A 14,641-nucleotide genomic window follows, 5' to 3' on the forward strand; every position below is an offset into this window, starting at 1 on the left:
GCAACCTAAAAATATGAAAAATAATCATAGACTAATACCGTCTTCTACGATTAATGTAACGGTTATGCTCCAGACTTTACAAAAACGCATATTTGTGGCACAACAGCTACTTTTATGAGAAATTATTGACACAGTGGTCCAATACCAATATTATTTTTCCTAAAATTATTAAATAATTATATTAGAAATATATAAAAAAGCTTAGAGCTAAAGAAATGTATTTGTTTAATAATTTTTGGAATGACGTTTCTAAACGTTCAAAATGTTGTCAAAGTGACAGATCTTTGGACTTCATTAGACAAAAAAATAAAGTGATTGTGTGCATGAAAAATCACTTTTATGTTAAGCAAAGCAATTTAATTAAATCTTTTGTTTTTTTTTCTTAAACAGTAAAAAGCACATGATAATGATAATATTTTATCTGCCAGTGCGTGCATAGTGTGTCACATTTAACACAGTAAAACATCACAAATTCTATTGTGTGTTTTGTTGGAAAACACCTTACACAAAATGGATGATAACATTGTCGCTAACAATGTTTCTGTTTTGGCAATATTGGATAGCCAATGTTAGTAAACATAACAAATAAATCTGATGTCGTTAATTAATAAGAAATTAATATTTTAAAACATAAAATTGTATTTAAAATGGAAACAGTAACTACTTATTCGCTTTAATTATTTTTATTCCAAAACTGATTTTTAATATGGTGTTTTTAGCGGCTGAAGCATACAAACCTTCTTTGAGTATGACTGAATATCATACTCATAATCATGAACACAGCACTATCAACCACAGCCAAACTCACAGCCATACTTTTAACCAAGAAGAAATCGATGGTATAGAAAACAATAAGCAAAGTAAGTAAACAAAATAATTTAGATCGGTTAGTTAACCACTGCTTATCATAAATAACTAATTCTACTCTTTAGATCTTTATGCAACGTATTTTTCTTCTAGGTATTGTGTGGACAAAAAACTCAACCATTACACTTTTAAGCTTATATGAAACCAAAATGTCTATGTTAGATAATCCGAAAAAGAAATCCAAAATGTGGACATCTATAGCTGAAGAGTTAAAGGCTATGGGTATAGAGGTAATAGCATAAATTATAAATATTGATAACAAGTTCTAATTTTAATAAGATTAGGTAAAAAAATACATTGATTTATTTTATTTCATTATTCTCTGATTTTTTTAGGTAACGCCAGACCAAGTTAGGTGGAAAATAAATGCCCTTACCAAGAAATATAAAGATTGCATTGATAATGGCCAAGGATCATCTGCATTCAAATACTTCAATGAAATGAATCAAATTCTTGGACTACACAGTGACGCTAGTGGAACTTATCGACTGGCATCAGGAGTAATGCATGGTCCAGAAAGTTCAAATAAAGAGAGGTGTTTTAAAAATATGTCCATGAAAAACTCTGTGCCATACAGAAAACTCAGAGCTGAGCGAAAAGCTAAAATAGAATTAGATAAACAATGGATTGAATACATACAAAAACAAGACGAGCAACGAAATATAAGAGACGAAAGATTCGAAAGGAATTTAAGGTTAAGAGAAGAAGAGTTGCAGTTACGAAAAAAGGAGTTGGAAATGAAACATTCACTAGCTTTGAAAAAGTTACAACTAAGAGAAAGGAAACAAGAAGAAATGCTTAAAATTGAAAGGGAGAAATGCGCATTACTCAGAAAATTACTGGCTAATCAATCATAATCTTCTTATTGTTATATTTATAATAATTATATTTATTTTGTAGTGTTGTTAATAATTTGTGGTGTTGTTTATCAGTTGTTGATAAAACCGGCAATACCTTTTACCCTACTGCTACAAAATATAACAATTCCAATATTTTTTGAGAAATATTATAGCAATAATCATAAATAGAATAGAAAAATATATTTTATTCAATATCATCATCACACAGTGTAATATTATTAAACAAAATTTAAAAAAAATGTAGGTTACGTACCTGCTACAATGATATTGGAAAGGTACTCTTACTTAACATGGAAATTCATCTTCACTATCACAATAAATTTATTATCTATTATCGTTATCGTCACTCTCACTTATACAATAATTGTGTAATATACAAGCTGCTACCACAGTATCTGTTATAAATGTTATATTTCTATATATTGTAAACACTTTTACGCGCTTAAATCTTCCTTTCAATAGATTAAAAGCTTTTTCACTAATTTTTCTGGTGGATGTGTGTAAAGTATTGAATTCTCTTTGTTGTGCCGTAAGTTTCTTGTTCTCTCTAAACGGTGGGATTAACCATGGCAGTGATGGGTAACTCGAATGACCTACTAGAAACGTATTATGTGGAAACAAGGCATTTCGGTTTTGCATTGCAGTATTGTACAAAGGAGATTTTTTCAACACGCGAGAACAATTAGAAGAGCCAGGTTCTCCACAAAATATGTTTGTGAATTTCATATTTGAATCTACGGTGGCTTGTAGGATTATTGAATAATATCCCTTTTTATTGCAATAGTCCCGAGCATTTTTTGGTTTCTCGATTTTTATATGAGACGCGTCAATGACTCCTATTATATTTGAAATTCCTGTTTTTATTTGAAAGGTATCACATACCGATTTTATTTCATTGAATTCTTGAGGCCATTTTACAGCATCATCTAATTTAGTCAATATCCATGCAATAACTCTCCTTAATACACGAAAGGTTGACGATATAGATATATCAAATCTGCTTGCTATAGGTGTTAATGGTTCGGTGGTACCAATAAATGATAAAAATATGTAAAAACATAGTTTGGGTTCCAGTGGTTTCAGTCCAAATTTGTGAGATGCTATGAATCCAGATTTCCCAAGATCATCTGAAATATCAAATTACAGTTATTAAATCCTTTCCATTTTATAGAAAGTAGTGAATAATTATTTGTCGGAAAATATCAATAAAATAAATAAGTAGATGAATGAAGCATTTGTCAAAATTACCAATAAGCTTTAGAGCAGTTTTTCTTGATATCCTCATGCGACTTTTAAATTCTGTATCACTCCATGAATCTATAATATGCAAATAATCATCTGCTCTTTTTCTTCTTCGTCTTATCAAATATTGCATTAAAGGAAAAAATAGCTGATCATCGTTATAATCTTCTTGATCCTCTTCTGATTCAACCCCAACAATGCTACCATCACTCCAGCTACTAGATTCACTTTCATCACTACTGCTGAATTTTGATTCACTTAACCAAATGAGAAGCTTAGGATCTTGCATACTTATTAACTTATTAGCAATATTTCTAACACAAACAGTAATCTGATAATTCACATCTCATTATCAACATTTTCTCCCCTAACACACAATCCATAAAAAATAATTAAATTTTACTATCATAAGAACTTTTGATAACTAGGATTCCGTTTGTTTGTTTAAACAACCAAACCAATTAAATATAATTTTGCCAGTGAAAAAGTGAGACAAATAGTGAGCTTTTCAGGAAATTAAATGATGACAGTGACGGACGTAGTAAAACATTACTTTGTAATCTGTGGTAGAAAAACTATTAGGCTGTCAAAAAACTGTCTGTCTTGGCCTGCTGCTGGCTGCTGAGCACAAAAATATCTAGCTAATTATTATGTGGTGAGTTAATAGGTTAATGTTAACATTTCATTCCTATCATAATATACAATGTCATTCTTGAACTTGATAATTACACTGTTATGTATTATTAGTAATCCCAGCTAAGGAGATTATAAAGTAATTAATATTGTAATCTCAGAATAGGTAGTTCTAAAATTATTGATGTAAAATAATTATGTTTTTAACATTCTAGTTACTTCACATCGAATTGTCAGTATTAAGTTTTGTGCTTTAGATATTATAAGATGTAAAAAATGTTTTGTTCCAGGTTATTTCAGGCCAACAGCTTACTTACATGTAAAATGATGAATTGAAAGTGGATCTAGTTAGACATATACATTTTTAAAATTAGGTTTTTTTTTTTAATATACATAATTATATTATTTGATATTTTGGGCTATAAAATAATAGTTATGGTATATCCATCAATCACATCCAGTAAGCTAGAAAGTAAGGCCATAATAGAATTAAGGAAAATGCGCTTGGCAAACAGATTGGAATCTGATCGAACTCAAACCAAAATACAAATTGAGAAACAGTGGCTCGAATATTTGAACAGACAAGAAGAATGTAGGCAAAAAAGAGACAACATAATTGATAGACAGATAAATCTTAAAGAGCAGGAGCTGGAGTTGAAGAAAAGAAAGCTTGAATTGAGACAGTCACTGGAATCTGAAAACATGCATTTGCTTGAAAAAGATTTGACGGAAATCTTACAGTGCCAAAAAGAAAAATATGATCTATTATATACAGTTTTTGACAAGTATTTATTGTTTTTTTTTTAATAAATTGTTGTATAGTAACGTTGAAATTGATTGTATAAATTAATACGTTATTTTTTCTATATCACTATATACATATGCAATAAAAACAACTCATACTGGTTGCCACAGACATGCTACTTAAATTTTTTTTTAAATTGTCGTAGTGTTAATAATAGCATTATTAATAATACGTTGCATGATTTGTCTATGGTGGATTGAAATTATTTTAATCTGTTTCAAACAATACTGCCAACACTCTTTTATGCTCTTTGCTGCCAACATTAGATCCCGCCGCGACGCAAATTTTTGTTCATCAACAGTAACAAATTAATTTTTTCTTTACTAAATATTCATTCTAAAATGACCGATATTTACAAGAGATATGAAAAATCACTGGGCTTATTAACTATAAGATTTGTGTCACTGCTGCAAAAGGCTAAAGACGGTGTTTTAGATTTAAAATTCGTGAGTTTGTTGTATTGACATTTCAAGTGCATTCGTTCAAGAAAATAAACATTACTGATTTTGAATGAAACTTACAGTGAAACTTTTATCGTATAATTACAGGCTACTGACTTGCTCGCTGTGAGGCAAAAGAGGCGAATATACGACATAACCAATGTGTTAGAAGGCATTGGGCTGATAGAAAAGAAGAGTAAAAATAGCATTCAATGGAAGTGAGTCGCTTTACACTGTTTTTTCATTTAAATGGTAATTGATTACAATGGTTCATTAAAGCCATGAATCTAAATAAATTCACACAACATATTGTTTTCTGGCCAACAGGTCTGTCTAAGAAAACATGCAGGTTTCCAAAATGCTAAAGAGCTTGATGTTATTTTATACTTACCAATTATTCCAGAGGTGCAGGTCCTGATGGTAATGCATCAAGTATAACTGAAAAGGTGACATTGCTCCGAAAGCAGATAGGCCGTCTAGAGGAACATGAGCAATTATTAGACAAGTAAGTAATTGTTACAGACATTTTTATTTTATTGTGTATTTGTATTGACAACAGCATTCAGACTATATATTTTTATTGAAAACTCACCTTTATTACAACTACATTAGCTTCATGTGCTGTCGTCTGTACTAATAAGCTTACGTTTGTAGAAAGTACCACTAAGTTTATTAATTTGTTGTTGCTTCAGGCAATTACATTGGATTGAACAGAGCATCAAAAATGTAACGGACGACATCGACAATCAGGCGAAGATGTATGTGAACCCAGAAGAAGTTAAAGACTGCTTCGAAGACAGTCAAGTGCTTGTTATTGAGGCACCGTTTGGCACAGACTTGGCAGCTAGCGCATTGCCTGGTAAAGCATTGGTGAGTTTTATTGAAATTACGTAATAACTGTGTAAAATATCCGCAGTCAAAAAGACAATTATTTTGTAGTGTATTAACACTGTTATTATTTGTTACATATTTTAATTTCTGATAATAAGGATGTAATTTCTTGTCCTATGGGACAAGGCTTATGAGCCTAGTTTTATCTATGTTTATGAATCACACAGCCTAAGAAGTCAGAGTCAAATTTTAGTAAATACTTGCCTGTGACTTCACTTCATAGAAATAATAAATTGTTACTTGAATTACTAATTTTCACCATTTTAATTCTTCCCTGAAAATAAATTATTCCCACCAATATGTTTCTAGTAGCAAAAACATGAAACTCAAATTACCTAAAAATTTGTGAACGTCAGAATGGCGGGTGTATGGTCACAGAATTGAATAATATAAATATGAATTTTCAATACCTGAGATGTACCTTGGTGTACCTTTAGTTATTAATTTTGTACCTCCCTAAAACGGGAACAATTACAATTACAAAATGAGCCGCCAACCTGATATCAGGTTGGCGGGTGTATGCTGAAATTGGACGAAACAGGTAAGTTATGGTTTTCTTATATTTATCATTATTTAGTACCTCAGATGTACCTCACAAATATATTATTATACAGCAAATGCGACGAATAATTACTGAGAAAATCGATACGAAAAATTTGATGTCCACCATTTTTTTGATGGCCACCATTTCTTATAACAAGTTAGAAAGTTGATACTGACACAGATAATACATACCGTAGTATTTTTTAAGTCTGTTTTTTATGGCACGCATACTTTTGCATTTGCCAATGCCATTAATTTGCTAAAATCAAAAAGTTTGTATTGATAGTAGCGCCCTGCTGTAAATGTCATAAATAAGGTTGTCCAACGTGCCAACAATCGGAACTAATAATCGGGACATAGTCTTCTTTTTCTAATATTATTATTTTCTTCTTTTCATCTCTTCTTCTTCTTCTTCTCATCTTCTTTTGTTTCTCTTCTTTGTTTCTTCCACTTCTTCTTCGACTCTTCATCTTCTCACGTTCTTTTTCTTATTATTATCTTTTTATTTTTTTGCCTTATATCTTTTTTTTCTTTTCTCATCTTTTTATTTTTTCGTCTTATTTCTTCTTATTTTACAAATCAGAGAAACAGAAGAAGGACAGGAGAGGAAAAAAAGAAGAGAATAAAATTTGAAGAAGAGGAGGACGATGTCTCGATTATTAGTTCCGATTGTTGCCACGTTGGACATCCTTATTTATGACATTTACAGGAGGGCGCTACTATCAATACTAACTTTTTGATTTTAGCAAATTAATGGCATTGGCATATGCAAAAGTGTGCGTGCCATAAAAAACAGACTTTAAAAATACTACGGTATGTATTATCTGTGTCGGTATCAACTTTCTAACTTCTTATAAAAAATGGTGGCCATAAAAAAAAGGTGGACATCAAATTTTTCGTATCGATTTTCTCCTTAATTATTCGTCGCATTTGGTTCATATTCATTATTTGTGAGGTACATCTCAGGTACTAAATAATGATAAATATTAGAAAACCATAACTTACCTGTTTCGTCCAATTTCAGCATACACCCGCCAACCTGATATCAGGTTGGCGGCTCATTTTGCAATCGTAATTGCTCCCATCTTAGAGAAGTACAAAATAAATAACTAAAGGTACACCAAGGTACACCTCAGGTATTAATTAATCGTATTTATTTTGTTAATTTCTATGATCATACACCCGCCATTCTGACGTTCACAAAAATTTCAATTTGTAGCAGATCTTGAGATTACCTATTTATTGGCCAGGCCAGTGAGTCACTGTCATATTTCTGTTACTTTGAAATGAAATATAACTTCCTATGAAATTATGCAATCTTCAGGGTGCAGATCCCCAGTATCTTCTGCACATGAAGGCGGCAAACCCAATTGGTGTTATACTGTTATGTGACAAAGAGGATGCTAAGGTATGCCTTCAAAATTGAAATTGTTTTCTTATTAAGAAATTATCGTAAGGATTTTCTACATTATGTAAGCTGCATTCAGTGTAGCAAATGCTATAAAGTAACATAGAGTAACAATTATTCCATTGTGTATCTGCTGCAAATATTTTGCATTAATTATTCCATTTCTCTAATTACAGACAATAGATGAAGATATGGATAGTGAAGTGGAAAGGCTCTCAGAATCTAGAGTTATGATGGAGAATGACAGTAAGTAACTTTATTTGCTAAGATCAATTTATTCCTAGTCACCTAACAGTTTTGTTGCTACTGAAAATTCACAGAGGCACATGGGGTAATTTTATTTAACTAGGCTTTAAAACACTACAGTGCTTTTTTGGATTATTTTTATCCCTAATAGAGTATTGAATGAAGTTTGTAGCACTTCATTGAATATTTTTTATAATGTTAGAAAATATTATGGTAAGTCCCAATACAAATAAATGAATTTAAACATTTTTACTTTTTATCCCTTTAACATAATTATGAACTAGATCTGAGGTGGAATTGTGTAAAGCAATCGTTATCATTTGACAATTCATAACGTACGATTATTCTGTCAAACCCTTTGTTTAACTGACTTTATCGTACGTTATGAACTGTCAAATAATAACGATTGCTTTACACAATTCCACCTCTGAACCACAATCTGGAATATGTCTGTTAATGTTTACATAACACTATCCAGGTAAACACTTGCATTAATTTACTAACAATATCTTGTTGTATTTCCAGATTATTTGCTACGGTTAAGTCCACCACCTACTAAGAGCGACTTCTCCTTTTCACTGCGCGACTCAGAAGGATTATGTGATTTATTCGATATACCGTGTTAAGCATTGTTGGATTTTTTATACTTTTCAAAGACATTTTTATTACATATTGTATTTTTGATCATTTTAGAAGTTTATTTGGAATGTAAATAGGACAAATCATGTAAATATCAGTTAAACCTAAGCTAGGTACTGAATGTGGACGAAAATAAATAGAATGTAAGTCAATAAAATAGTTTTTTATTTCTTAGTTTTAGGTTTTGGTACAAAGCGATCTAATACTCCAAAAGACTTCTTAGGCGCACTTGGTTGACTTGGTAAATCCAGCAATTTCTTGGCCTCCTTAGCTTGTTCAATGAATTCCTAAAAAATAAGTAATAATTATGTAACAATTTACTCTTCAGCTAAGAAAAATAAATCATAAATGTAAAAACTACAACGTTTACCTTTCTAGCGGCATCCTTTATGATCTTCTTTCTTGCAATGTTTGTTTTTCCCTTGTTTTTCAACCTTGGTGTATAATCTACCTTTTTGGGTTTGATGTACTGGAAGTAAAATACAAAATTATAGTAAAAAAATGCTAAACTATAGACTCACTAGATCTACCTTAGAATCATTCAATAGAACAAGAGGGAACTATAGAACGCGCGAATAAGGTCTATAATAATAGAATATAGTAATGATAGATTGAATTATAACCAGTGGCCTTGATTTATATTAGACCACCAGACAATTCAGTGTCAATATAATTTGGCCATGTTTCCAGACTACTGAAATCTATTGGCGCGAACCATATTTTTATAACTAAAATTAACACATACCAGAAGTTTCTTCTTGGCTTCCATCTGTTCCTGCATAGTAGGCACATCAACTTCTGTAATCTCGAATGGATTGAGCGTGATAAGTTCTGCAGGAATCTTCTCCAACAAGGCCTTGACTTCAGCTTCTTTCCGTTGCTTCTTAGTTTGGAAGGGATTGCTCTCCAAAGCATCAAAGTTAGGCTCACCACTTCCTGTAAAAGATTTTTGTATGAATAAAATCCTATTCTATACTAAATTCCATATTACCATCAAGAAATTGGCTATTATTCAGGATAATTACCTGGTACAATAATACTACTGAACCCATGTGAGGTTCCAATGCCCAGCACATCTTCATATGGGCAGAATTTAAAGTTATTGATTGTTTTTCCCATTCTATGCCTCAAGTATGGCCTATCTACAGACTGTGTGCAGCAGTTGCTGAAATAAATAAATAAGTTAAAAGTTAAAAACAATTATCAAATTATTTTTATCAACATAGGTTCCAATCAAATACTGAATGTGATTTATAGAGAAAATAAACCTACTTGTATATTTCTACAACATCACCTAATCCAACAGCTAGCATATCTTTTTGTGAGAATTCCAAATCCACAGGAGCTGTTCTCAGCTTGTAATGTTGTACAGGCCCATCCAAATTTCTGATGTCCCAAACCTTCATGCTGCGGTCTACACCTGCTGTGGCCATGTACCTGTAATGTCACAAAAGTTGTACTGAGATATTTCTGAAAGAACATAATTTCTTGACAAAAAAAGACCACAAGACTTGTAATTTTTCAATGAGACTCCTTATAACATCAATGAACACCAAACATAACTACTAAACAGACTAATCATCATCATCATCATCAGCAGGACTGCAGGAACACTATCTACTCCAATTTATCAGCAGCAAATGAAGAATTTGGCTCTTTAATTTTAGTAAACATCAATTCAATATCTACTTACATTCCTCTGTTGTCAACTGCTATAGCAGTTAGTGGAGTTACATGACACAATATCTTGGCCAAAGGATCTCTGACTGTCGGAGACCAAAGTGACACCACACCTTTAGAGTTTCCCAGACATACTGTAGCATTGTACGGATTCTGAGTCATGACAGCAGTTCTTCCCAGACGGTTGTTATAGTGCCCTACTATTTCTCCTATTGATATGTCAAGCCATGTCATAAAACCAAATTCATTCTGTAACAAAAAAATATATGTATGATACAGGTTTAACATTAATTACTAAATCACACATCCTTTGAAATGAGTTTATTAAAAAGTAATACGAAGTTTGAAAAACACACTATTTTAAAGGTTTATAAAACAAATAAGAAAATAATGGTCTTATAAAATACTTACAACAGCAGCTAGTAGAAAATGATAGGGCAGAAACTCCATGCGTAAAATCTTGTCCATTCTTTTTATACAATGCAATTCTATGCCTGTGTTGTCGTAAATGTACAACCATTCCTTCTGGGCTGCTGCTATCATGGTCTCCACATGAAGCCAACTGTAAATATAGAACAAAAAGTATTTAATACAGATATAGAAAGTAGATAAAGTGTGTTATCCTGAACCAGAATAATAAGATTAAAAAGGGTTATTTTAAAGAAATGGGTACTTTAATAACACAAACGAAAACTTACTTTTTTTTACCACAATAGCTTAGTTTTTTAGTCATTACACAAGCATTTTTTGTATAATATGTTGTTTCTACAATAAATAAACTTTGATTTACCTTATGTCGTGTATAGATTCCATGACATTCATTTCACAGTGTAGCCTTTTAGTCACCCAGTCAAAAGCAGCGAGATGTCCTCTCTTGCTTCCGAGAAGTAGATGTCTGCCGTTCCTCGAATACTTTGCACGGTACGGACCAAAATCAAGGTTCAGCTCAAATATCTTTGTGGCTGCTGCTATGTCAACATTCTCTGCTATCACCTTTTGGGATATAGCTGTTGTTTTATAACCTTCATCTACTTCAAGCAACCTGTAAATTGAAAATGGTAGTTTTAGGTACTAAATATTTCTAAAAGTAACTTTATCTTATTTCTAAAGTTATTTTAAAATTATATCTCACCCTTGTTCTTCTGTCAATAATATTTCAGCTCTAGCTGCCTGTTTCTGAGCATAATTTAACTTGTTTTCCTTTTTCTTCAACTTAGCAGCATGTAATGGATGTTTGACCTTTTTAGGATTTAATCCTTCACCACGGGAATGGTTTTCTAATTTCTTTGGGTCTACGGGAGCTTTGCCAGGGTATTTTTGTGGTTTAACTTCATCTTTCTTTTTGATGATTTTCTGTAAAAGATTATGTAGCATGACGATAGGTATGATTCTTGTAGATATATTTATCTTTCGCAAAAAGAGGAGGCTAGTTTGAGCCATTATCTTATGGCCAAATAAAATTTATCAATGGAAAACCTGTGGTTCTAAAATACCATTGAGACATTCCCTAAAAGTAGTTGATTTGGAATAATACTTACGTTTTTTGTTTTCTTATGCTTACGAGCAGTTTGTTTAGTATTGATGGTGTATACTTCAACATTATCTTTATTTATTACGGGCTTCTTCTCGTCTTCACTTTGGAAATAACGTTTCTGTAAAGGTTATTAAAAATTAACACTGGTCTATAGAAATTTTTATATGTTCAATGATTTAAGAATAATTTACCTTCTTTTCAACCTTCATTTTAACGTAAATAATGTTATAAATTAAATTGTTTTATTAAAATTAATCTGTAAAAACACACGTGTAATGCTTGTTTACACTTTGCTTTTGACATTGACAGAACTGACAGAGACGAACTCAGGGTCGCACCATTGACATTACTTTTTTTAAGACATCACAATCACGACAAGGAAACATCATGAAAACCAAATTTACCTTATTTTACTTTTTGAACATTAATTTCATGTGTTCAAACCTAAATGAATCATTAATGCAGGCAGAGTTTGTTTAGCATCTTTTTTTTCAATGTTTTAGTTGTTATTATAACAAAATGGTATTTGAGAAGTCCTACTATCCATTATGGTAATTTATACCATGTCAATATTGAAGCATAAAATCACCATCATCATTTCAGACACAAAATGTCCACTGCTGAACATAGGATGGGTCTCCCATAATAATTTCCTAGCATGCATCCAGTTAATGACGTCCAAATAGGCGTATCGTTTACCTTTTTATTAATTTATGACTTTCTTTCTTTCTTTTAACAAAGTCAAAAGAATTTTTATTAATTTTTAATTAATACTTATCGGGGAAAGAAGTAAACAGAATGCGACAAATTCGGTATTTATTATTTTTATTCTCTTTAACAACACATACTCAATATTTTACAGAAACGGATATGACAATCAGAGTAGTAACATAGTAATAGGTTTTAGTATTTTAATGTGAATATGTTATTCGTCTCTGTGTACCAATGTGATTCGTAAGAGTGAAAAAAGAGTAAAATTACAACAAAAAGCATCATTCTCAACATAATTGCACACTGTATAAGCTCGTAACTAAGGTATGCAAAGTAACACTAACCGAGTTTAATAAGCTATCACATTCCGTAAAGGTAACAATAAATAAGTAACACGTCATAACATAATCACAGCAAGTGAACATTGGCTAACAAAGAAATCATCAATTTATTCCCTAAAATTGGTTATTAATTAATGAGTGAATTATTAACTTACTCGATCTAATGAGATCTCGTTATTTCCTAATACAAATAAAAACGTCCCTATGACGTGACAACTATTTATTCACAATTATTTACAAAAACTGACTAGAGTGTCCTAGGAGTTTAATCTTGTTTACACCGTTTATTATTTCTATGTCAATATTTTAGTCTTAAATATCAGCGAATGGGAGCTGCTGTGATTCGAAGCATTTGGCACAATCCCAGTATAAGAACTTAGACAGATTAACAGTTTCCACTTAAAACTATGTATTTTTGGTTGATACACTTCAGGGCCTGTTTTAGAATTCCACTAATACTGACCGATTTTGGCCGTAGCCAGAATTTTTCCATAATCGTTTATTATATCGATATTTAGGTACAATATTTACATAATCGAACATTTAATGCGTCTGTGGGGCTAAAATCACTTACATACAGTAGTATAAACTTTCCCTAACAATTACTTACATTAATTTTAAGCATACGAGTAACAATATTAAAAATTTATTTAGGTCTTAATTTAATAAGTCCATCTTATCGATAAAAAGTCGAATGAATCTTCAGTTGCTGACGTGACGTCATAAACAAGTCACACATCGTATACAACGGTTTACAAAACAGACATCGTTTAGCTAATAGTAGAACACATAAATGTCTGTAGGCTAAAGTTCAGCACTGTACAGTCATGTAAAGAAATTATTCAGTATCTCGTCTGTTCTTTGGTATAACGTATAATCACTTTCACGAGTCTTATTTATTTCACTGATTAAGCTCCGCTGTTCGTCACGTTAGATTCACTGTCGTTCGGAATCAGCGGCGCTTTGTGAACCTTAAATGGGCGTAGGGAGCACTGTAAAGTCTTGAAGCGCGTTCTTAACAGTTTCGTAGATGGGCCGGTTCTCGTCGGGACAGTAGCCATCAGGGGAGCAGAGTGTTTGTAGCTTGGTGAGGTAAGAATCGAAGTTGTCGTGGGCTGGCTTTTCGCCGGGTCCGGGCGGCGGTGGCGCTCCGGGCGTGCCCCCAGCAGCGCTTACCGGCGCCGTGCCCCCTCCGGGGATACGCACGTGCTCAAGCAGAGTGATCACATTGTTGCGCAAGCTCTCGTAGTACTCGTTCAAGTTGTTATTCCGCTGAAGAATGGCCTGATTTTCCTGCAAAGATACATTTTCATCATTTAATTAGAAGGATAACTTCGACGCTTATTACAGTTATCTACTGAACGAAAAATAATTATCGGCTTCAATTAGCGGTACCATAAAGTAAGGAACAAATTAATGGTACTCACTAGGTGGTGTGTTAGGAGCACTCAAGGTTGGATGTTTGAAGCCATGACAGTACCATCTAAGTTGACGGACAAAAATATCGAATTACAAAATAAGATATTTTAGACTAAGTAGGTATTTAGACATATCCATTTTAAAAAATGGAATCGGGATTATCGGGATTATTTATTTCGACTTTCATTAATGATTAGGGAATTTCAATTAAAAGTACCTATAAATAAATACTTAACAAAGAAATGGCAAACAAAGAGGTAAAAGGTCATTGAAGTATGGACTTTGACAATAACTTTGAAAACGAATGTTTTCAATTTTCGGGGACCTCGCCGCCCTTAATACAGCCCCGTCCTGTCAATGACCTTTCACCACATTATCATTC

The 14,641-nt window shown here is 32.3% G+C and overlaps 4 protein-coding genes and 1 long non-coding RNA gene across 5 annotated transcripts in view; 3 read left to right on the top strand and 2 right to left on the bottom strand.

Moving 5' to 3' along the window:
- The first annotated feature begins 274 nt into the window (after nucleotides 1–274).
- LOC135071713 (uncharacterized) lies at nucleotides 275–1,781 on the top strand. The gene is made up of 4 exons (XM_063965495.1): nucleotides 275–568; nucleotides 720–860; nucleotides 961–1,097; nucleotides 1,203–1,781. Exons 1-4 carry the CDS (start codon nucleotides 511–513, stop codon nucleotides 1,722–1,724), a joined length of 858 nt encoding a protein of 285 aa, XP_063821565.1. The 5' UTR covers nucleotides 275–510; the 3' UTR covers nucleotides 1,725–1,781.
- A 1,791-nt stretch (nucleotides 1,782–3,572) lies between these two features.
- On the top strand, nucleotides 3,573–4,390 carry LOC135071722 (uncharacterized). Its single transcript, XR_010257313.1, has 2 exons — nucleotides 3,573–3,624; nucleotides 3,893–4,390. It is a non-coding gene; the product is annotated as an uncharacterized LOC135071722 (long non-coding RNA).
- Nucleotides 4,391–4,653: 263 nt separating this feature from the next.
- On the top strand, nucleotides 4,654–8,725 carry LOC135071726 (transcription factor E2F4-like). Its single transcript, XM_063965505.1, has 7 exons — nucleotides 4,654–4,853; nucleotides 4,956–5,065; nucleotides 5,251–5,352; nucleotides 5,540–5,717; nucleotides 7,606–7,689; nucleotides 7,866–7,935; nucleotides 8,461–8,725. The coding sequence occupies exons 1-7, from the start codon at nucleotides 4,749–4,751 to the stop codon at nucleotides 8,559–8,561; spliced, it is 750 nt and encodes a 249-aa protein (XP_063821575.1). The 5' UTR covers nucleotides 4,654–4,748; the 3' UTR covers nucleotides 8,562–8,725.
- On the bottom strand, nucleotides 8,723–12,091 carry LOC135071724 (WD repeat-containing protein 46). The gene is made up of 11 exons (XM_063965504.1): nucleotides 11,980–12,091; nucleotides 11,793–11,906; nucleotides 11,387–11,607; nucleotides 11,045–11,296; nucleotides 10,666–10,816; nucleotides 10,268–10,503; nucleotides 9,847–10,011; nucleotides 9,600–9,739; nucleotides 9,320–9,510; nucleotides 8,945–9,043; nucleotides 8,723–8,861 (listed from the first exon to the last, which is right to left on the bottom strand). The coding sequence occupies exons 1-11, from the start codon at nucleotides 11,995–11,997 to the stop codon at nucleotides 8,739–8,741; spliced, it is 1,710 nt and encodes a 569-aa protein (XP_063821574.1). The 5' UTR covers nucleotides 11,998–12,091; the 3' UTR covers nucleotides 8,723–8,738.
- Nucleotides 12,092–12,589: 498 nt separating this feature from the next.
- LOC135072123 (uncharacterized) overlaps nucleotides 12,590–14,641 on the bottom strand; it is a 77,190-nt gene continuing 75,138 nt past the window's right edge. Inside the window, exon 24 of the mRNA XM_063966076.1 lies at nucleotides 12,590–14,133. Coding sequence (XP_063822146.1) covers nucleotides 13,813–14,133 — 321 coding nt within the window. The 3' untranslated portion in view covers nucleotides 12,590–13,812. The remainder of the gene's footprint in view (nucleotides 14,134–14,641) is intronic.

Source organism: Ostrinia nubilalis, chromosome 5 (assembly GCF_963855985.1).
Source record: "Ostrinia nubilalis chromosome 5, ilOstNubi1.1, whole genome shotgun sequence".
Lineage (NCBI taxonomy): Eukaryota > Metazoa > Arthropoda > Insecta > Lepidoptera > Crambidae > Ostrinia > Ostrinia nubilalis.

Coding starts and splice junctions, on each gene's coding strand:
- LOC135071713 (XM_063965495.1), top strand. CDS start 511: ATGGATGATAACATTGTCGCTAACAATGTTTCTGTTTTGGCAATATTG. Junction 569..719: donor GGCAATATTGGATAGCCAAT/GTTAGTAAACAT, acceptor TGGTGTTTTTAG/CGGCTGAAGCATACAAACCT. Junction 861..960: donor TATAGAAAACAATAAGCAAA/GTAAGTAAACAA, acceptor TTTTTCTTCTAG/GTATTGTGTGGACAAAAAAC.
- LOC135071726 (XM_063965505.1), top strand. CDS start 4,749: ATGACCGATATTTACAAGAGATATGAAAAATCACTGGGCTTATTAACT. Junction 5,066..5,250: donor AAAAATAGCATTCAATGGAA/GTGAGTCGCTTT, acceptor CAATTATTCCAG/AGGTGCAGGTCCTGATGGTA. Junction 7,690..7,865: donor GTGACAAAGAGGATGCTAAG/GTATGCCTTCAA, acceptor CTCTAATTACAG/ACAATAGATGAAGATATGGA.
- LOC135071724 (XM_063965504.1), bottom strand. Junction 10,012..10,267: donor GCAGTTGACAACAGAGGAAT/GTAAGTAGATAT, acceptor GTGACATTACAG/GTACATGGCCACAGCAGGTG. Junction 8,862..8,944: donor TAAAGGATGCCGCTAGAAAG/GTAAACGTTGTA, acceptor CTTATTTTTTAG/GAATTCATTGAACAAGCTAA.